Raw genomic sequence first — 21,566 nt, forward strand, 5'->3', positions numbered from 1 at the left:
CAATGGCAGCATTGAGGCAGGCCTGGCAGATCCAGAGGTCTGGGTGACCCAGCGCTGGCTGATACCCTACCCTGGGCATGCCAGAGACGCCCCTCCACTCCCCCAGACCGCCCTTGGATGTTCCGACAGTACACGCACGGCCCCTTGAAACCTCGCCGTCACCTTCCCCAGGCCAGTGCTCTGATGGAGAAATCAAGGCACATATCTGTGAGAGTCAGGAGGTCTGGGCTCCCCCCATATGACTGGGGACATACTCTGTGGCCTTGGACAAGCCACAGCTCCTCTCTGGACTTCAGTCTTCTCATCTGGGAAATGATGGTCGGATGCTCTGACCTTAATCTGATTTCAACATTCTTTGAGTGGCTAGTTACCCCGGATTTCCCCCAGGGCAGAAATGGGGTCTAAGCTGGCCAGGGGAGCCCTGTGCTGTGACCCCACCTCCTCGGAAGGTAACGCTGAAGGTTCTCAGCCCATGGGCCCTGCTCAGCTTCCACTCTCTCCCAGCCCTACATGAACAAGTGGAAGCTCAGAGGGGTGACGTGACGGGCCCGAGGGTACACACATGTGCAGCTGGGACATGAACCCTGCCTGCCCGCGTCTAAACCTCCTCCTTCCCCTGTCACGCCACACTCAGCAGTGGGACGCATCATTCTTCTGTAAGGAAATCCAGAGAAGGTGTGTGACTGGCTCGAGGTCACAGAGTGAGGAAGAAGCAAGTCTTTGATTCAGGTTTCTGACCCTGGGTCCACAGCTCTCGACTCAGGGGCCTGCCAAGGAGCCCAGCCTTGGGAAGAGGAACACCACACAATGCTCCCCCAAATTTGTGTCCTCCCCAATCACCGTCCCAGCCCACTTTCAACTCTTTGAAGACTTCCCAGGGATCTCGCCATCCCCAGGATTTCTCGGGCAGTCTGGGCTCCCTTTCTTAATGCCCTAAAGTCCATTTCCAGGATACTTGTCCTCACAGCCAGACCGCTCGGGGGAGGGTGGGCACCTAATTTGCAGATGGGGAACTCACAGCTCTGCAAGAGAAGTCACTGGACAGTCAGACTCAGGTTTTGAACCCCAGAATTCTGGCTTCAGAGTCTTCACTCTAGGAGCTAACGCCTGGAGGTAGTTGACCTCCTCAAGTCTGCCTCCCCCCACCCCGCCACCTCCCTCCCCACTCTAATCCCTTCCTTGGCTCCCCATCACCCTCCCTGGGGCTCTCAATATGGCTGCCCATCAGATTGCCCTCAGAGGCTTGTTAGATCTGCCAGTTCCCAGGTCCCCCAGCCCTGCCCTGCTGGGTCACGGTGGCCAGGTGGGGCCTGGAGATATGTATTTTAATTCCCCCAAGGCAGGCGCAATCTCTGACTCGGCTTGGGGGCCTGAGGTAGCTTACAGGTGTCTGGGATGTGGATGGTATTTGGAAGGAGTTGGGAGAAGACAAGGCAGGCCAGAAACTAGGTAGCACTTTCCTGCCTTCCAAGGGACCAGGCTGGGCAGTGGTTGTAATGGTGAGCGTTAGTCAGCTAGCCTGGCTGGACTTGCGTTGCAGGACCCCAGGGGATGTCTGGGGAAGTCCAGGTGCTGCTCGCAGGAGAAGGGAGAACCAAACTGTGGTATGTTCACAGAACAGAGTGGTAGAGAGCAAAGGGGAGCACATCACTGCGTCACACAACATGAATGAGTTTCAGAGACACAGAACAGGAAACCATGCCCACCCGCGACTCCACGCAGGGACCCTCGAGAGCACACGAAACTCATCCCTTGTGTTGGACGTCAGGACTGTGGTCGCCCTCAACAGGCAATGATTTGGAGGGGACACAAGGGGCTGCTGGAGTCCTCAATCAGTAATTATGCATCGAGCTGTAACTTAGGATCTGGGCCCTTCTCTGTATGTGCTTTCTAGTTGAATAAAAAGTTAATTTTAAAAAAGTGGTGTGATTGTGTCACCTGGCTCAGCGTCTGAAGTCATCAGGATGAATACTGTAGGGGTTCTGAGGCTATGGGGTGAATGTGGCAAACACCGTCCCTCCTCCCCATCTCACCAGGTAGTGGTTCCGGGCCCTGGGTAGGAGACAGACCCACAAACACTCAGAAACAAGGCAACAGATCTATGTGTCACAGACTCTGAGAGAGGGAATCCCAGGGGGCTGTGGATCACAGCAGGCTTGGGGGTCAGGAAGGCTTCCTGGAGGAGGGGATGCCTGAGCCAGTACCTATAGAAGGATGGCGAAACAATAGCTAAAGTCTCTTAAATCCATACAGTGACCTGTAGGCTCCCATTGTCCCCTTGGCCATCTGTTTCCCACTGCCCTGCCCTTGGCCTTATGGGCTCTTTCCCAGACATCCCCCCGGCCCACTCCCTCTCCTCGTGCAGGTCAAAGGCACACCTGAGCCTATCGGAGGCCTCCTCTGACCACCATATTGAAAGCTGCACCCATCCCTGCTTTATTCTTGTCATCAGCCTCTGCCTTTCTGTGTCATGGATTTATCTGGTCCTTCCTCCAGAGCTGCGCTGTCCAATAGGGCAGGTGAGCGCTTGAAATGTGATGAGTCTAAGTTTGGTGTGAGGTCAGTAGATTTTGCAGACATAATATGAGAAAAAGAGTCTATGTCGTCTCATTAATAATTATGTATTAAATGTTGAATGACAATATTTTGGATATATTGGGTTAAATAAACTGTGCTGTTAAAATGAATTCACTTGTTTCTTTTTACCTTTATAAAAACGTGGCTACTAGAACACATGCATTCGTGTCGTGGTTCTATGGGTCACCTCCTTCGGGGTTGGGGTTTGCTCCTTCCGTTCATTTCTGGATCCCTGGTGCCCAACAAACAGTAGGTATTCTGCAAATGCCTGCTAAAAGGGGAACGAATGAAGGAAGGGATGGATGGAAGGATGGATGGATGGATGGATGGATGAATTTCTCTCCACCATCATGGGCACCAGCCTCAGGAAGGAGGAAAAGCTCCTGTTCTGGAGCCTGGGGACGCTGGGGGTTGGGAGGTGGGGGTGGAGTTGGTGTCCATCCCCCAAGCTAGCGCAGAGTTCCTCTCTCCGGACCCCACCGCTATCTCCATGCCAGGCCTGGGATCGGTGGGAGGCGGAATAGATTCTGTGCCATCCGGGTGGCCCTCGGGGAACCCTGAAGAGAGACTCTACAGGTGAACGCCCCGCCCTGCCCCCAGCTCTGGGAAGACCCGGCTGCTTCCAAAACCCCACACCTTCACTCCCACCCCTGGGCAATAACCCCAGCCCCCACCCCCTCCCCCTTCTCTCTCCCCCAAGGAGGAAGGCTTAGCTCAGGCCCGCAGGAAAAACCGCAATTGCTTCTGACATAACCCATTGATGGATTTCTGGCGGCTGTGCCCGCTTTGTGTCCCCAGAGCTGTTGTGGGCATATAAGGGCTGCCCCCAGGCCCAAGAGGGTGGAGGAGCTGGCAAGAGGCTGGGAACCTCCACCCACCCCTCGTGGAGCTGCCGGTGTGGGTAAGGCAGCCTGTGGCAGCCCCAGCCTCATCCAGATCCCCAACCATTGACCCTGCGACCATCCTGCTGTCTCATCTGAATAACGGGCACGGAAAGAATTCACCCTAGGAGGGCACTGGGGTTACCTGGAGGGTGATGGGACAAAAATCCCATTTTACCGATGGGAAAACTGGGGCTCAGCCAGGGGCAAAGGCAGGGATGGGTGCGACAGAGGACAGAGGACCGAACCACCCTACGGACAGGGCTCGAGGGGGGCCCATTTTTCTTTAAGCCATAGAAACCAGCTGGTTTCCCCTAGTGGGAATATTTCCTTCTGTAAGGGACCCTGAGGTTACAGGGAGCTGTTCTGGGACGATTCTTAGAGAAAGAAGATAGACACCACCAAGATTGCTACCGGTGCCTACAGCATCCATCTGTACATTCGTGCAAGTAAGGGAGGGTGCCCTCCTGGGCAGACACATCCTGTACCAGGGCAGATGGTAGGTTAGTAAGGTATGGCTGGGTTTCCCTCCGCTCTTGCCCCCTCAGCAAGTACCCAGCCAGCACACAATCATGCACAGAGGCCCTAGACACAGTCCCTGACCTCATGGAGCTTACACAGATGGCAAACAAGGACACAAACACATAATGCATAGTGGTAAATTATGATAGCACCTTAAAATAAATATTCTGAGTGATGTCTAGTGACAAACAGACTTCTTTAGACAAAGGAAAGGAGGGAAGCCTTTCCAAGCTGGTAATATTTGTTCAGAACCTGAGACGAAGAGTTAGTCATGCAAAGAACCAGGGGACGAGCCTTCCTAACAGAAGGAAGAGCATATGCAAAGGCCCTGAGGTGGAAAAGGGCTTGGCATGTTTAAGACCAAGGGGGTCGAAGAGGCAGGCAGGGACCTAGTGGGTCATGGCAAGAAGCCTGGGTTCTATCTCAAAGGCAGTGGGAAGCAGGGTTTAAGCAGAGGTTACACAAGAGGTTAGATGGGAACGTAACTCTGCTCTCAGTTGTTCCATAAAGATAAGTCTCATCCTATGAAACTAGTAAGTCAGCCATGCTTTCACCTTCTGTCTTATTCCTTTCAACATGGAAGGATAGAAAGCGGGGAGGAGAGAAATGGGACATGTTAAGTAGCGGGTCCCCAGTCAGCCACACCTTCTGAAATGGCCTCATGAGCCAATGAGAAAGCAGGGCCAGGAAACGAAGCTCCCATCCTGCTGTCCTTGAAAGGAAGGTCCCTCTGTCACTCTCCCTCAGAGACCTGCAGGTCTACGTTCACCGGGGATTCAAAGGACTGAGACTTCTAAGTCAGGAACATTAGCCGCTACTCTCCTGGAGGGAGGCTGGACGGAGCTGGGCTGGGTGGACAGGGGGGCCCCCACGCTGGTGATGGGGCCCAGGGGCCAGGCAAAGACTTGGGCACAAGGGATGCCTCAGTTCCCGGTTCTGCCCCTGCTAGGTGTGCCATCCAAGATGTTGGGTATGTGGTCCTTGCTTCTCCTCTGGGGGCTGGCAACTCCGTGCCAGGGGCTGCTCGAGAAGGTGGGCACGCTTGCTCGGATTGACAAGGATGAACTTGGCAAAGGTGAGCCTGAGGCGGGTAGTGTGTAAGGGGTCCAGCTGCCGTGTGGACGTCTGCATTGATATGCTAGGGTGGCTGCTTTAAGGAAGAGCAGTGACTCTCATCTACTCAGAGAGCTCAGGGACTAAAGGTTTGCTTGTGGGTTCCCGTGGGTGATCAGCTCACCTTCTCCTGAGAGGTGGGCTGGGTGAGGTGGTCTTCAGCCCTGTGGAGGCTGCGTCTGCCTCAAGGATGGGGCTGGGTGGGCTGGGGGAGGTGAAGAGGAGGGGGCTGGCTGGGCCAGCGTCTTTGCCCCATGTTTCCAGGATGGGGGAACTCAACTAGGCATGGGGTGCTCCGTGGCCCAACGGCCCAGGGTCACAGTCTCAGCGGTAGTGTATGACAGCCGTGAATAGGAAATGCTTCAGGGAATTGACCCGGCCTGCCCCAGCCTCCCCAAGGAGGTCCCTTCTGTGCTGCCTTTCTTATAATCTACAGAGTCAGGCCAGGGGTATCCAGGAAGAGCAGAGGTCACCTCTTCCATCTTGGTCAAGCCCTGGTGGCTGTGGGCTTCCTCCTTTGCTCTCCCCTTTCTTTTGGTGCTACAGAGTGGCCCAGAGTCAAGGAGCTCTAGTCATACTTTTGGTCCCAAACCCAATTTGCAGTGCAACTTTGGGCAAGTCTCTGTCCTTCTCTGGGCCATACTTCCCCCTTCTGAAAAATGAACTTCCTCCCTCAACCCTCCTTGCAGCCATCCAGAACTCGCTGGTTGGGGGGCCCATTCTGCAGAACGTCCTGGGGACGGTCACATCTGTGAACCAGGGCCTCCTGGGCTCTGGGGGACTGCTCGGAGGAGGTGGCCTATTGAGCTATGGAGGGGTTTTTGGCGTTGTGGAAGAGATTTCTGGGTGAGTCTGTACCCTGTGGCATCGCAACTCTTCACCTACCATGAGTCCTATAGAAAGCCTTTCTTTGCTTCAGGGAAGAGAGGAGAGATTGATGGTCTTTAATTTGTTGGCAGGCAGTTGGGGTAATGTGGGAAGCCCCGGATAGGGAGTCCCAGGGCCTGAGTCAGGAAATAATGAGTTCACTGCCTATCAGGAAACATGGGTGTAGCAGCACATCCCTGTGGCTGAGGGCTCTAGTTTTGGGGCTGACTTCAGTTACTCACTGTGTGAGCTAAGGCAAGTTGCTTAGTCTCTCTGGACTAATCCAGGTATCTGCCTGGTTCCCTCCCTCACATCCTTTGGGTGTCTACTCCAAGAAGCCCTGCTCTGAACAACCCTTTTTTGTCCCCTTGCCTGATTTCAAGTTCTCCAGAAGATGAATCCCTCCTCCACCCCATATATGCTTTACTGGTTTGTTTCTTGCCTCCCCTGCTAGGTTATAAACCCCAGGATGGGTAGGGCTTCTGTTTGGCTGGTTTATTGCCATATCCCCAATATCATTAATAGTGCTTGATATATAATGGATGTTCGAAAGTTATTTTTGAATGAATGAATGAAATCACATAATGGCTAATATTTTAATAACTTAACTTAATTACCACCTAGCCAGGTTTTCTGTGTAATTAGCACTGTGTTGAACGTTGTAAATTAAGTATCCCATGGAATCTAGAGGTAAGACTGTTATCAATAGCATTTAACAGGTGAGATTGAGGCCCTCAGCAGCCAAGGTACCTGTTCAAGCTCATCCAGCCAGAATGGTGGTGGGGGGTGTGGGTATTAATCATAGGCCTTATCTGCCTGCCCCAGGGGGGTGGTTGGTGGTGATCAGGGCAAGGTCAGCCTGGATAGCCAGGAGGAGTCAGCTAGCTGAAGGTGGATGCAGAATGGAAGGAAAGTCAACAGAAAAGTATTCCAGACTGAGGGAACAGCCTGGGCAAAGGCCCAGAGGACAGAGAAAGCAATGAGCTGTGGGGAGCTGTGTTTGGGAACCCGGCTGAGTTGCATGTGCATGAGTCTGGGGGGTGCAAGTAGGGAGACAATGATCCAGGTCAGATCTTTGTCTGGATCTGACAGACAGACAGACAGGTCTGAACCAGGACGGAGGCCATGGGGACGGGGTGAGAACACTTTAATTCACTGAGCCTCCAATGAGGGCAATATTACATTTACTGAACACATGCAGTACCAGCTTGAGCACACACATTTATCTCACTTGCCTTTGCAACGTTTGAGGCATCTATTAGTATTGGCCCACTTTACAGCTGAAAAGACTGAGGCCCAGTAGACAAAGTAATTGGGCCCACAGTTGGCTTTATGGGTTACAGATAGGATGTGGGACACAGGCCAGAGAGGCTCTAGGCACCACTGGTCTGAGAAGGTCAAAGCACTAACGGGACTGACACTGGGGGGTGCGGGCGTTTGGAGGTGAGCGACCCTCCCCTTGACCCCCATCCCAGGCTGAAGATCGAGGAACTCACACTGCCCAAGGTGTCACTGAAGCTGCTGCCTGGTTTTGGGGTGCAGCTGAGCCTGCACACCAAGGTGGGCCTGCATGGCTCTGGGTGAGTGTGTCCCTCTACCCTTCTGCCCCCACCCCAGCCCACTGGGGACCCCTACGCTGTTGCCCCTCCCCCCCAACTCACTGACCACTGTACTTCCACCCACTGTACTTCCTCTCCACATTGGTCCCTTCCTGGATCCCATCCCACTACCCTCCCCAGGGACCTCCATCCCACTGCTCCCCAGGGACTTCTCTCTCTCCCTCCCTCCCACCCCCTGCACAGCTCTGGGACAGGGTGGGAAGAAGAGGATACAGGAACATGCAAAATGGGGCAGAGACGCAGTGGGTGACAGGAAGGGATAGGGGCTAGCCCACTCGCAGGACTACCCCCCCACAACTCAGGGCTCCCGCAGCCCACGGGGGCGTGGCCAAGGCGGGCCCTGTTGGGTGGGGCCTGGCAGCCTGGCCACGCCCCCAGCATCCGGTCTCGCAGCCCCCTGGGGGGCCTCCTGCAGCTGGCTGCGGAGGTGAACGTGTCCTCGAGGGTGGCGCTGGGCGTGAGCTCGCGGGGCACGCCCATCCTCGTCCTCAAGCGCTGCAGCACGCTCCTGGGCCACATCAGCCTGCTCTCCGGGTGAGTCCGCAGCCTCTGGCCAGCGCCCAAACCCGCGGGTGGGCTTCCTGGGAGCCGCCGGGTGGGCGGGGCCTGACGTCACCCAGCTTCCAGTCGGTCCTACCTGTTCAACCTGCTGCGTAGACCCGGACCCGCAGACTGAGACCAATCACGGACTGGGACTTCGGCCCAGCCCCCAGCTATCATCACCCACTCCTGGGCGCTTCCCTTCTCCTCCCCGGGCACCCCCCCACCCACCCCCCCCCCCCCCCCCCCCCCGACCCCGAGATCCTGTAGTCTCCTCTCCCAGAGGGAGTAGACCCTGGCCATCTCAGTTCCCCATCTCAGCACATCAGAGACCCAGCTCTGCCCCTGACTCGCTGTGTGACCCCAGAGGAACCTCCTCCTCTGCCTGGGCTCCAGTGTCCCCAGCTGTATAATGGGGACCTAAATTTGATGATCCAGAAGGCTCTTGGCACCTTTACATCCGTGTTTTTGCTGAACTGCTCAGGACACAGTGACCTTCCCTACACTTGTGTTGAACCATCACTTCTGTGGGACAACTGCGGTCTAAAGGGGCAAGAGACTTGCCGAGGGTCACACACAGATTGCAGCAAGGATGGAGATGGGCTGGTCTCTGGACTCAGATCCCAGGCTTTTCCCCAGGACTGGGCACCCGCCGCTCCTCTGTCTCTTTGCGGCTCCACATTGGTTTCTACATTTCAGGCCAAACCCCATGCCCCCAGCCCATCTTTGTTGGGTGGCTCTGAGCAGGGAGGGGTAATCAGACAGCTCTGTGGTCACTCCCAGGAATTGGGTGAACGAGGGTTCTCTCCTCTAGTTCTATCCACGTCGAGCAACATTTTTAAAAAAGATTTTATTTATTTATTTGATAGAGAGAGATCACAAGTAGGCATAGAGGCAGGCAGAGAGAGAGAGGAGGAAGCAGGCTCCCTGCTGAGCAGAGAGCCTGATGCGGGGCCTGATCCTAGGACCCCGGGATCATGCCCTGAGCTGAAGGCAGAGGCTTTAACCCACTAAGCCACCCAGGCACCCCGAGCAACGTTTCTTTTAAGGTGGGCTTTTACAGATGGGGAAATGGAAGTCATCCCCTGGTTTCCACGGCAAGGCGGAGTCAAGTTTGAAACCCAGGTCCTCAGAGCCTGAGTCATCCCCTCCCCTTCCGCCGGGAGAGGAGACAGAGATAGACAGAGCCCCCAGTGCCCACTCCTCCCTGTCACCCCAGTTGGAGCTGTCCCTGTGTGGTGGCCCCACCCTCACCCTTCTCTCCTGGCACAGGCTGCTGCCCCCACCTCTCTTCGGGGTCGTGGAGCAGACACTCTTCAAGGTGCTGCCCGGACTGGTGAGTGTGTGGGCCCCGGGCCAGACATGCCCCTGCCCTTGACTGCGCCTCTCCCTCCCCAGCTTTGAGTAAATCTGGGCGCCAGGCAGGATTAGGCTGTCCTTCCCTTGCACGCCCACTGAGTAATCCCATCCTGGCCTGCCCCTGAGCCTCCCAGGTGCTGCCAGCCAGTCTCTCTGGGGCCTGACACCACCCATCCCCAGACTTCCCGATCCCGAGTTGACAGCTCCAGATGACCTGAGCCCCCATTCCCAAATCCAAGCCCCTTTCTTGCCCCCTGCTCTGTCTTTGCCTCCTGTAGGATTATTGACTTTATACTTTTCTTTAAAACTAGCTTTGAAATGAAATTGAGTCACTCATTTTCAAAATGAATTAAAATTGAGCCCTGGGCTTGGCAAACATGTCCCGAAAAGCACACATATATCAATTAATACAACCTAAGTCAAACATGTCATGATTAAGCTGCTCCAGAATGCCCGGGCGTGGCCTGCCCCAGCTGTCCCGGTGTCCTCCAGGGGACATGATGCACCCCTGAGAACAGCTGGTCTGCCCAAAGCAGCCTTTCACTGGGACCAGTGAGGGGACAGTCTTTGCTGGAGTCACAGAGCCAAGGGCAGCCAGGCCTCCTGCCCCCCAGTCCTGGTAGGACCTCTCTTGTGAGTCCTTGCAAAGAATACCTGGAGCCCATGGTTAGCAAAACTGCCCTGGGCTTGAAGAAGCCAATTGGAAATGAAGCTCAGGGGAGAAGGGAAGCTCCCAGCAGCAACAAACCCCCAGCCCAGGCCCATCCCAGGTGGATTTCAGCACCATGGAGTGGGTGCATTTTTTTTTTTTAAAGATTTTATTCATTTATTTTACAGACAGAGATTACAAGTAGGCAGAGAGGCAGGCAGAGAGAGAGGAGGAAGCAGGCTCCCTGCTAAGCAGAGAGCCCGATGTGGGGCTCGATCCCAAGGTCCTGGGATCATGACCTGAGCTGAAGGCAGAGGCTTTAACAAGTGGGTGCATTTTAATCTCAGCCCCTAGCTGGGGTCCCTAGGACAACTGGGTGCAAGGCAGGATTTGTGTAACTCAAAGAAGTTTTAAAAGTGAGGGTTGGTTACTAGCATTTTGAGATTGGAGGTTTCTCCTAACAGTCTCTGGTGCAGTCAGCCAGCCCAGCTGCTGTCCCTCCTTCCTGCAGGTTATGTACGCCGGGGGCGAGGAGGGGTTCCTTCGGCCCAGCAGAGCCCCTCTGGTCTCCTCTCATTTCTGTGACATGCCTGACCCCAGAAATCCTGGAGTTAGGGCTCCCTGAGTGTCAAAGAAAAGGCAGCCCTCTCTTGTCTGAGAATAGCTGTGACCTTGGGCAGTTTGCCTTTCTTCCACCCCAGCAGTGGCATGAAGGGGCTGGACTGGGTCACCTCTGGGTTTCCTGCTCGGGGGATTCAGACTCTATGACTCCCAGACCTGGGGTTCTGAGAGCCAAACTACCTGCTGTCTGTCTTCCTCTCCCAGGGGCTTTCAGCACACACACGGTGGTGTAGCGTGCATATTAGATGGGCCCAGGCCTGACTCTCCGGGTGGGGGAGAGGGGTTCCCCTCTTCAGTGTCTGAATTTTAGGTTGTCCAGAGCCCACCTGGAGAGCAGGAGGAGCCTGAGACCTTGGAGGGGCAGCTGCCTTTGTCTCCTCCGGGGAGGGCACACCCCCGCTGGCCTCTAAAACATGCCTCCCCTGTTCCTCCGGCATCCTTCTAGGTTTTCTCAGGGGGCCCCTGTAACTGGCCCTTTAGGCCATCTGCTCTGCCCTCTGACACCAAGGTCCAGCCCCTCCCCTGCCTCTCGCCTGTGTGTCCCCTAGTCCGTCTGCACATTCTGACTTGCCTTGGACCCCAGGACCACAGAGCAAATGATTTAGAGAAAAGGCAGCTGTCCCCTGTGCTGGGCTGGGGCCACTATCTTCCTGTAACACCAGTTTCCTCTGGACACAGCTGTGCCCCATGGTGGACAGTGTGCTGGGCGTGGTGAATGAGCTCCTGGGGACTGTGCTGAGTAAGCTGGGGCCCATCCCACCTCTCCCTGCCCCTTCTCCCTCCCCCACCCCATTAGCCCAAGGAGGGGCGGGTACCAAGGACAGAGGAAGGGGCCGAATTCTGGGGCTTTAGCTTCCTCCTCAGACTTGATGAGGCCGGCACCTGGAGGAGGTGTAATGGTGGGGTTCTGGGCTGAGGCTGGTTCTGCGGGGCCTGGAGGCAGGTCTCCCCCTGCCAGGGGCTGAGGGCCACTTGTCCAGCACAGGCCATGTGTCTGGCGCTGTCAGAAGCATGAGGCAGATACTATTATTACCTGGACAGACAAGATGACTGAGGCCCAGAGCTTAAGTCAGGAACCCAAAGCCCGACAGCCACAGTGACCTCCAGTCTCTTTGAGCCTTGTGGAGACACAGGTGCCTTTGAAAAATATAAAAAAAACATATCCAGGATAAGGATAGAGAACTTAAAGGCACACATGTCTCTCTATGTGGTATTATGGGAGAGAGGCAGGGCAGGACAATGTCATGGCTGGCCAATTAGCTCTGGAAAACTGAAATCCTGGCTTTGCCATTCTGTGGCTTGTGTGACTTTGGGCTGGTGACTTCCTCTGTGTGAGCCTCAGTTTCCTTATCTATAAAATGTGGATGACTATAGTGCCCAAGTGAGCACTTAGTGGAATGCTAGGCACTCAATATGTAGAAGGTGGGCTTGTTATTATTGGGGGCTGGGCTCATGGGGTCTTTTTCCCTCCTCCCCTCCCCCTGCAGGCTTGGTGCCCCTTGGGGCTCTTGGATCCGTGGAATTTACTCTGGCCACGCTGCCTCTTATTTCTAACCAGTACATAGAGTTGGACATTAATGTGAGTGCCTACCCAGGCCCTGCCCACAGCTGGGGGTGGGGTGGGGTGTGGGCTGCTGGCAGAGGCTGGGTAGGGGATGCTGGGTCCAAGAGAGGTGGACAAGCCATGGTGTCTCCTCCCCTACAGCCCATCGTGAAAAGCGTAGCTGGTGACGTCATTGACTTCCCCAAGCCCCCCAAACCCATTAAGGTGCCCCCCAAGGAGGACCACACATCCCAGGTGGTTGTGCCTCTGTACCTCTTCAGCACCGTATTTGGGCTCCTGCAGACCAATGGTGCCCTTGACATAGACATCACCCCGGAACTGGTAAGTGTGGCACCCTGCCCCACCATGGCCAGACAGTGCTAACAATAAGCCAGTCCTATCACCACCAGCCAGCCTTGACTAGCCCTCTTCTCTATAACTAGAGAGGGTTGGACAGGTTTACTGCAAACAGAGGCCCACTCTTGTTGCTAATCAATAAAGGCCCTTTACTTGGCTAAGTCTGAACGGGACCTCTGAATCCTTCTCTACATGGCACTCCAGGAAGTTCCTTTCAACTGGTCAAAACTGGCAGATGAAATGTAGCTAGTTTTTTGTCCCCATTCCATATGAGACCTTCTGGAGTCAAAGCCCAATTTTATACTAAAGTGTGGATGGTTGACATTTCCATTGCTTTCTCAAGGGCAGATTTGCATTGGAGAGAAGAAAACTAGGGTTGGACATTTGTTCTAAAGCTTCTCAGACCTCTCTGCTTCCATTCTGACCCTTCTCCTACCCTCACAGATGTCCGAGAGCCCCTCAGGAGCTTCACCCAGAGACATTTTTCTTAGTTTCACCCTTTCCAAAGACAGTGAGTCTGAGCCACCTGAGGCCTCTACATGCAGCTCAGGCCCAAGGCGGCAAGGGTTGATCATTCACTTCCTGATGGTGGGGTCCAGAGAGTACCATGAAGGCCTATGGGAGGTGGGAATAGGGCCCTGAGCTGGGAGGCATGTATCTTCTAGCTGGAGGGAAGAGACAGGGAAGGCTAGGCAGAGACTATGAGTGTGAGAATGTGTGTGTCTGAGCAGCTTATGTGTGTGTGTGTGTGTGTGTGCGCACGCGCGCGTGCATGCGCATGCGTGCGTGTGTGGGAAGGAGGAAGGGACCTCAGTGGCCATGCATGATAGCTGTGTGTTGAGTGAGTGTCTGGGAATCCTCTGACCAGGAGAGAATGTGTTTGTATGTTTATCCTGTGTGAACAGTTATGTTCTGAAAAGTAGATGTGTAGTTCAGGGACCTCAGATGTCAGGGCTGGGTGGCTGGGCCATTATCGATGAAAACAGGCCTGATGGGGCTGTAGTGAGCTAGGGACCTTGTGCCTCATGTCTCTGGCAGCTGCCACTCAGTTTCCCCAAGGAGATGGGGTGCAGGCCGAGTGTGATCAGGCTTTCCAAATTCTTAGCCAGAGCCTGGCAAATTTATATGAAATTTCTTGATTTGTAAATGCTGGAAACAAATTCTCAGTTTTTGAAAATACCGTTTGGATAAAGGGCAGAAATGTCTGGGTTCAGATCCCTGGGCCTTCAGATCATAAGCTCTGGCAGAGTAGTGTAAGAGCTCTGGAGTCAGCTTCCCAGGTCAGATCCTGCAGCGCAACTTACCAAGGGTGACCTTGGGCAAGAGCATCAGGTTTCCTGCCTGCAGTGTAATGTAATGCTGACATGAGCAAAGGCACACAAAGCCCTTAGCGTGTGCCTGGCAAGTGGTAAACACTCATCACTGGCCAAGAGAAGGAACCTAAGTGTGTGTAGGGATGTGTGTTTATATAACTGGCAGGGGTGGGTGGGATGTGGGCAGAACCCTTCATGTATGCTGAAGAATTCCTGTCCTGTCTATTCACCCCACACCCCACTTGGGCTTGGGTCCAGGTCCCCAGCAATGTGCCACTGACAACTACAGACCTGGCGGCTTTGGTCCCTGAGGTGAGTGACCCTCTCATGGGCTTTGATCCTTGTTGCTCTTTCCCGATAAGCCTGAGTGAACTCCTGGATCTTTCTCAACACAGCTCTCATTGAGCCCAAATTCACACTAAAATTTCAATGACTGCCACTTAAACTTTCCTGACAGCAGACTCTGCTCAAAGTTTAACTGCCCAAAAGTCAACCGCGCATTTGTCCTGTCGCTCCGTCAGGCAGAGGACAGGAGAGTCTTCCTCTCCTTCCGCCAGCCCAACTTCATCTTGGTCTCGGTCTTCTCCACCCCGAGGGAGAAGATTCCGGGTGCTGGCCCTGAGGAGGGAAGGCGAAGGAGAGGATTCAGGGAGGGTTGTCTAGTGGGCATCCCTCTGTGTGTGACTTCAGGGCCTGGGCCCAGCTTTCCTGACTGTTCAGCTGGGGCTGGACCAGCTACTTTCCAGCTATGGGAATCTGAATTCATACTAAAGTTGAAATGACTACTACAAGGTCCTTATATAATAGCAGATTCTGATAGAGTTTGGAATGAGGTCCAGAAGGTCTGGGTTTCTACTGGGGAAGATGGAGGGGGGCAGCTGAGTTTGGGGGCACAGAGAACAAACTGAGTCCTTGAAAGGTGGTGATTTATATCCACCTTAGTGGGCATGGTTGGGGCCGCTGTTTCTGGGAGTTCTTGGCCAAAGTGCATACAGGTCTTCAGCAAGGGAGGGGATGGGGCTAGATAAGAAGACGAACCTCCCAAGAGCAGGAGTCGGAAGCTGGAGAGGGACCTGGGGAAGCCAGGGGTGGCATGGGGGGGACCTGTGCCTATAGCAAGCTGGGCCTTGTCCCTCCAGTGTGGGGAGGCTGGGCCTGTCTGGAGGCAGAAGCATTTGTAATTGTGGGGTCAGAGCCCCGTGGCCCCAGCTCTGAGGCTGGTTCTGTGGCTTCAGAATCTGGACACATAAGGATGGAATCTGGCGATTCTGTCTTTATGACCCTGTGACTCTGGCAGTCGGGGCTGGATGGGTCACCAGGCTCCAGCATTCAGGTGGTCTTAAGCCTCGGTGACTCCCTGGCTTCCAGCATTTCCATGGTGTCGTGATTGGGAAGCGTGGAATTTCCGAACTGTGAAATTCATTCATTCAGTCAGCAGCACTCACCGAGCATCTGCTGGGTCCCAGGCCCTGCGCTAGGCACTGGGCATCCAGAAGGAGCCAAAGGGGAAAAGCAGACCAATGTCTGTCTGCTTCAGGAGCGGCCATCCTGGTAAGGGTGACAGACATTGGACACATGAATAAGGAGACTATTCGCAGCATCAGAAGGCGGAAGAGGACAGGGCGGTGAAGGTCAAGGAAGAGGTGGGAGTAGTGATTTTAAGGAGGTGCTTTGCGAAGGCCTACCTAAGGAGGTGACGTTTGAACAGTAGGCCGAAGGAGCGAGGGAGGGCAGCACGTGAGTTTCTGGAGGAGGGAACAGCAAGGGCCAAGGCCCTGAGGTAGGAGTGTGCTGGCAGGCTGGAGGGACAGCAGAGGGGCCAGTGAGGCTGGACAGAATGAGGGGCCAGTGGTTGGAGGGGAGATGGAGAGGAGGGCCGAGGATGGGTCGCGCAGGGCCTGTGGATTGGCGGGGGATTTTGACTTCGAGACGGAAGGCTGATTCAGTTCCATGGGTTGACATCTCCCCACTTGAATGTCAGGCTCGGGAGGGGGGGTTGGGGGGGCATGGGCAGGACTGTCTGGGTAAGGCTGTAACCTTAGACCCCCAACATGGCGCCCAGTGCCCATCAGGTGCTCAGGGAGTGTTTGCTGACTGACTGGTTGTATTATTGGGGCACTGAAGCTGCCCTCATGCCCCCTGCCCTGCCCCTGCCTCTCCCCAGGCCCTGGGAAAGTTGCCCCCTGGCCAGCAGCTCCTGCTCTCCATGCGGGTGAAGGAAGCACCGTCAGTCACGCTCCAGAAGGGCAAGGCCATCATCTCTATTCCGGCTAACATCCATGTGCTCTCCTACCACCCGAAAGGGACCCCTGAAGCCCTCTTCGAGCTGAATGCGGTGAGTGGCCCAGGAATGGGAGCCTGGCACTGGGGTTCTACACTGTCGAGGACCCTGATTTTGGGGAGGAGGGTCGGCATGACGCAGCACAGGAAGTCACCCCCTCCATGGCCGTCATCTGAGCCAAGGCCCGGGTACCCGCTCCATCATGCATCTGTCTGGTCCTGTCTGCTCTGTCTTCCCCAGATCCCAGGAAGGACTCCCCAACTCCTCAGACTCTCTGTGCTCAGATAGCTCTCGGGGGACCCTCTCGCTTCCTCCTGGCCCTCCACCTCTGCTGGTTTCCCCAAATGCACAGCTGGGAGAGGCAGGTCCTTCCCTGCTCCCCCTCCGTCCTGAGCCCCCAGGACCAAGCACCTTCGCCTGGCATTCAGTGCCTTCCCGCCATCCTCTGCCTCAGTGACTCAGGGCTCTCCCTGAGACAGGGCCCACCACCTGCAGTGCCGTCTCCCCCTGCCCTTGGCTAATTCTTCCTCTTTCAAGATTCAGTTCTGGTGTCACGTCAACAGGGAGCGCCTTTCCTTGCCCCCCTGTAGGCTGGAGTCTGGGTCTCTCCAAGCTTCCGGAGCCCCAGAGCTTCCTCTCATGCAACACCAGGTGCCCTCAGTGCTCTGCTTCCTGGACACCAGAACCTTCAAGTCACCTCCTCTTGGCCCCGGGAGGGACCCTAGCACACAGTAGGGCTGCAGTAGGGATTCATGGAGGGAACGGATGTTGGAAATTCACCTGTTGGCCAAAGCGGACCTGTCCTCAAGCTCCTCCTACCACATTCATGGTTAACCTCCGCTTGCTTTTTCCATGCAGGTTTTGACTTTAAATGCCCAGCTGGCTCCCTCGGCTACCAAGCTGCACCTTTCACTGTCCCTGGAACGGTAACATGGGGTCCTGGGCCTTGTCTTTAGGAACAAGAATTAAGGGCCAACTAGAACCACCACCCATTCGTGGAGCATCAGTTAAGTTGCTGGTATTCTACCAGCCTCTTCCTTAACCTGCAGGACCTGCCAGGGAGGGGTCGGTGTTAGCCCATTTTACAGATGGGACAACCAGGGCTCAGGGAAGCAGGATCCAGAGCAGGCTTCTTCCTCCACATCTGCTCCAAACCTGGCCTGGGAGATAAACCAGCCTCCAGGTCATGGAGCCCCAGTATCTGAGTTACCAGCCCCAGAGACTAGCCACAGAGATAACTGCAAAATGCTTTGTTATTCCCGTGGACTAGTTACTTCTCTAATCTCTCCGCTGCCCGTGGTAACTAGGCCCCAAGATAACCATAAAAACCGAGATGGTTATGTTGGTGACAGTCCTTCCTGACACATGCATGGCACTTGACAGCCAGCAAAGCCCGGGCTCACACAGCAGTCTTTCCCCAGAAGCCAGGCTGCGGTCTGGGCCTCCACTCTCCAGGCCCAGTGCTGTTACCATGGCCTGCGGCCTGGGGACCTGCCTGTCCCTCCCCTAGATGTGGAGAGCTTTCCTAGGGGTCTCTGGGATCTGCCTGTCCTGAACTGTAGGCACCCAGAGCTCACCTACCCCACCATATTCATGTCCTCTGCAGGCCCCCCTGCAAGTCTCCATTATCACCCTAACTCTAGCCTTGGCCCCTGCCTGGGTTTGCTTCTCCTTCCTGGGGATAGTTCATAATGTCAGACCTTCAGGAAATAGAGGTGTGTTTCCAGGCTCTGGCGCTGCACCTATATTGGACCAACTGTGATCTGTCAGTGCGTTGCTTAGTGTGCACCTGCTGGATGCAGGGAACCCTGTGTCCAGTGCTTAGTCTGTGGGAGGGCCATTCCTTCGGGAGGTTCAGCCACTTGCTCAGGGCCAAACAGCTGGGAGGGAGATCAAGAAAACAGGACCACAGAGTCAGAGGTGGCGGTCATGATCTCTCAGAAGGTTAGATCTGTTCAGGTCCATTTTACAGGTGGGAAAACTGAGTCCCTGAGTCAAGGCTGAACAGAGGCAGAGCTGGGGCTGTAACCCTGTTTCCTGATCCTGGAGAGCTAGGGGTGGGGCAGGCTGGGAGTGGGGTGGGCAGACTGGGGAAGTGGGTGCTGTGGCCCCTCAGTGGCTCTCTTCTTTCCACCAGGCTCAGTGCCAAGCTGGCCTCCTCCTTCTCCCACGCCTTTGATGTAAGTTCCTGGGAGGGGGAGCAGCTTCCCAATGGGGAGGGTCTTCAAGTGGGGGGTGGAGAGGGGCAGGATGAGTCATGGTTCATATGCCTGAGCTGACTCCAGTCTGGGCTCTGCCCCGGCAAGCCAGAGTGGACAAACATCAGAGCAAGTATGCACGTGTGTGTCATCGTCTTAGGAAAGGGACTCTTATGATCTTTAAAAGTCTTGGAACCTCACAAAGTTGTAAAAATCCAGAATCTCACAAGGGCTCAAAATTCTGGAATTTCACACAAGTAATAATGTTCCTAAACTTGGAAAGTTCTAACATTTCAGAGCCCCACAGATCCCTGGTGTCTCAGAGTTCTAAAGATCTGGAGTCCCACAATGGTCTCAGGTTCTAGAACATTCTAAGGGTCCCTAAATGGATAGGAATCTAAGAGTAGACCACTCAAAGTTCTATTGGAGCTGGGCATGTTTTCTGCACTTTCTCAGGCATTCCCCCTCCCAGCCCCACAGACCCTTCCTCTAGGAAGACAGCTCTTCAAACTCATGGGGCCTGCATGAAACTGTTCTAAATCAGAGTCCCATTTGGGGTTGTTGATGGACAGCCACCCCAGTGGGCCCTATGCCCTCCAGGAATGTGTACTCAGGCTTGGGGAAGGCTCAGCAGCTGGACTTCTGAATTCCCTGCCCAGGAACGGAGGTGCTGCTCCTGGTGAAGCCACACCTCCCAGGCTTCCCTGTTCTCTGTTGCAGGTTACCCGCTTAGAAGAATGGCTCAGTGATGTGGTCCGGGTGGCCTATGTGCCGAAGCTCAATGGTATGGGTGGGCTTTGCTCTCTTCTTGGAAACATGGAATGCCTAAAATCAGATTGTCCATTGTTCTGATAGAGACACTGAGGCTGGAGGAGTTGATCCCCTTTTCTAAGATGTAGAAACTGAGGCACTGATGTTTCCATTCAAACTGCATTGATGAGCACCTCCATCACGCCAGACCCTGGGCCCTGAAATCTGTCTGACCGATGTTGACTTAAGCTCACAGTCCAGAGGGAAATAGTCATATAAACAAGTGATTAAAATACAGATGACTCAGAGTGTGCAAGGGACTGATAGAACCTGAAGGCAGCCACTGATGACAATTCAGAACAGGAGCATTTTTGTTTGGGTTTAGTGGGATGAGTAGGAGTCTGCCCATCAGGACAACTGAGTCCCCAAGAACAGAAATGGCTGGCTCAAGGAAACTGGTCCCAGTCCCCCACATACCTTTGTTTTCAACCATTTCCTCCTCACAGTGGACCTGGATGTTGGAATTCCCCTGCCCAAGGTTCTCAATGTCAATTTTGCCAATGCAGCCCTGGAGATCATCGAGGTAAGCTTCTCACGCAGGTATGGCTTTGAGCTGAGGGGAATGCCCTGCCTCACCGTCTGGTCTGTCCCTGCACCATTCTCTAAGTTGCTCAGGGCATTATAGGTTAGTTCACTTGGGAATGTCAAACATAGGATGGGTGCTACAACTCCTTCCTCACTTGCCCACGGTAGACATTGTCAGTTGATCACAGAGTCCTCTCCTGTTGAATGCAGACACGCGACTGACCTATAGAATGGGATCTCAGACTCACTCGCAGAGTCCCAACTCCCCTGGCCCAGGGGGAGCAAATCTATGTCCCGTGTCTCCTTTATCCTCTGCCTGTGGCAGGCATTGGCAGGCATGGCTAATAGATCATGACACTTTTTCTTGCTGAGTATCAACATGGCCTCACTATCCTTTCCAATCCAGCACCATTCTGAGTCTTGGAACAGCTTTGGGAGGTGGACAGAGCAGGGAATTGTGGATCCATTTCTCAGAAGAGGAAGGGGGATGAAGGAGGTCAAATTTCTGGCCCAAGGCCACTCAGTAAATTAGCAGGAGAAATGGCACTTGAACTTGTGTCTCTTGACCTAAGTCCCGAAGTCAGTGACCTCTCCCACACTAGATGTCATTCATTCATCATCCACTCACTTGTTTGTTCATTTAGTTAACGAGTACTTGCTGGGTTCCAGGTTCCGTGCTAACCCCAGGGCAGGACTTAGGGCCAGGGTGTCGGGGAGGAGGAGGGTCGACATGGAGACCCCGGGGACAGAGGGCATGGCAGATGGGCTAACTGAAAACCTTGCTCCTTGCAGAATGCCGTTGTGCTGACTGTGGCCTCCTGAAGCTGAGAATGGCCACCTGCCTTCCTCGTTGACTTCCAGAGTCCATGCCCTGCCCACTCGGCCTCAGTTTCCCTCCTGGTCTCTAGCCTGTGTCGGTGACAGGGCTAGTGTCCCTTATCCACCCAGGACCACCCAGGTGCTCTGGCCCTGCCGCTCTGCCCCCAGTCTGGGGTGGGGACTGCAGGGCTGGCCACAGGACACTGCTTTGAAGAGCACTCTGGCCTCAGTGGAGAGCTTTGAACTTTCAATAAACCGCTTCTCTCTCTCTTAGCACCTCCTGCTTGTTTATTCCCGAGCATGGAGGGGGGCTGCCTCGGCCTCTTTGTGGAACCCTCCTCACCAGCTCCAGGCCGGGGCTCCTGGAGGGTGAGGGACTTGGGGCCTAGTCCTTGTAGCTTTGCCTCCCAAACTTACCTCGTTGGCCTGGGAAGCCTCTGTGTCTTGTCCTGCCTTCCTTCACCTCTGCCTCGGGCTCTTCATGTACCCCTTGCCTGACCCCTGCTCCCCTCCCATCTCTAGTTTTCTAAGTACCTGGATCTTTCACTCTGAGTCTCTCTGATTCTGTATCTGTCTGTCTGTCTCTGCCTCTCCGACTTGGGGACACTTCTCAGAAGCGATCTGTGAGCAGAAGGGTGAATAGGAGTTTTTCAGGGAGAAAAGGAGCCAGCATTCTTGGAAGGAAGGAAGACCTGGTTCTGCCCTGAAGGGATCCCTATGGGCTTCACATCAGTGGTGGACTTGCCGCAGGACAGGCCTCAGAACAAACTACATCAAATGCTCATAGAGTGGATGGGGAAACTGAGGCCAGAGAGGGGCCTGGCTGGCCCAAGACCACACCACAGTAGAGTTGCGTTGGGAAACTGGGGGTCCTGCCTCAGTGCTGGGTTCCTCTCCACTGCTCAGGATTGGCCCCCTGGGTTCTGGGGAATGACCCCAAGTTGGCACTTACATGTGGGCTTGAGGGAAGAT

At 54.7% G+C, this 21,566-nt stretch overlaps 1 protein-coding gene across 2 annotated transcripts; it reads left to right on the top strand.

Moving 5' to 3' along the window:
* The first annotated feature begins 3,432 nt into the window (after window positions 1–3,432).
* On the top strand, window positions 3,433–20,856 carry BPIFB3 (BPI fold containing family B member 3). Of its 2 annotated transcripts, none has more exons than XM_047745645.1 (16): window positions 3,433–3,478; window positions 4,930–5,055; window positions 5,783–5,939; window positions 7,436–7,540; window positions 7,973–8,113; window positions 9,392–9,455; window positions 11,427–11,487; window positions 12,236–12,327; window positions 12,454–12,633; window positions 14,220–14,273; window positions 16,126–16,296; window positions 17,101–17,168; window positions 18,380–18,422; window positions 19,161–19,224; window positions 19,697–19,773; window positions 20,568–20,856. In XM_047745645.1, exons 2-16 carry the CDS (start codon window positions 4,944–4,946, stop codon window positions 20,595–20,597), a joined length of 1,419 nt encoding a protein of 472 aa, XP_047601601.1. In that variant the 5' UTR covers window positions 3,433–3,478; window positions 4,930–4,943; the 3' UTR covers window positions 20,598–20,856. The 2 variants fall into 2 exon arrangements, with proteins under 2 accessions (XP_047601601.1, XP_047601599.1); XM_047745643.1 differs by lacking the exon at window positions 3,433–3,478 and adding an exon at window positions 4,756–4,777.
* Window positions 20,857–21,566: the final 710 nt, after the last annotated feature.

This window comes from Lutra lutra, chromosome 9 (assembly GCF_902655055.1).
Source record: "Lutra lutra chromosome 9, mLutLut1.2, whole genome shotgun sequence".
Lineage (NCBI taxonomy): Eukaryota > Metazoa > Chordata > Mammalia > Carnivora > Mustelidae > Lutra > Lutra lutra.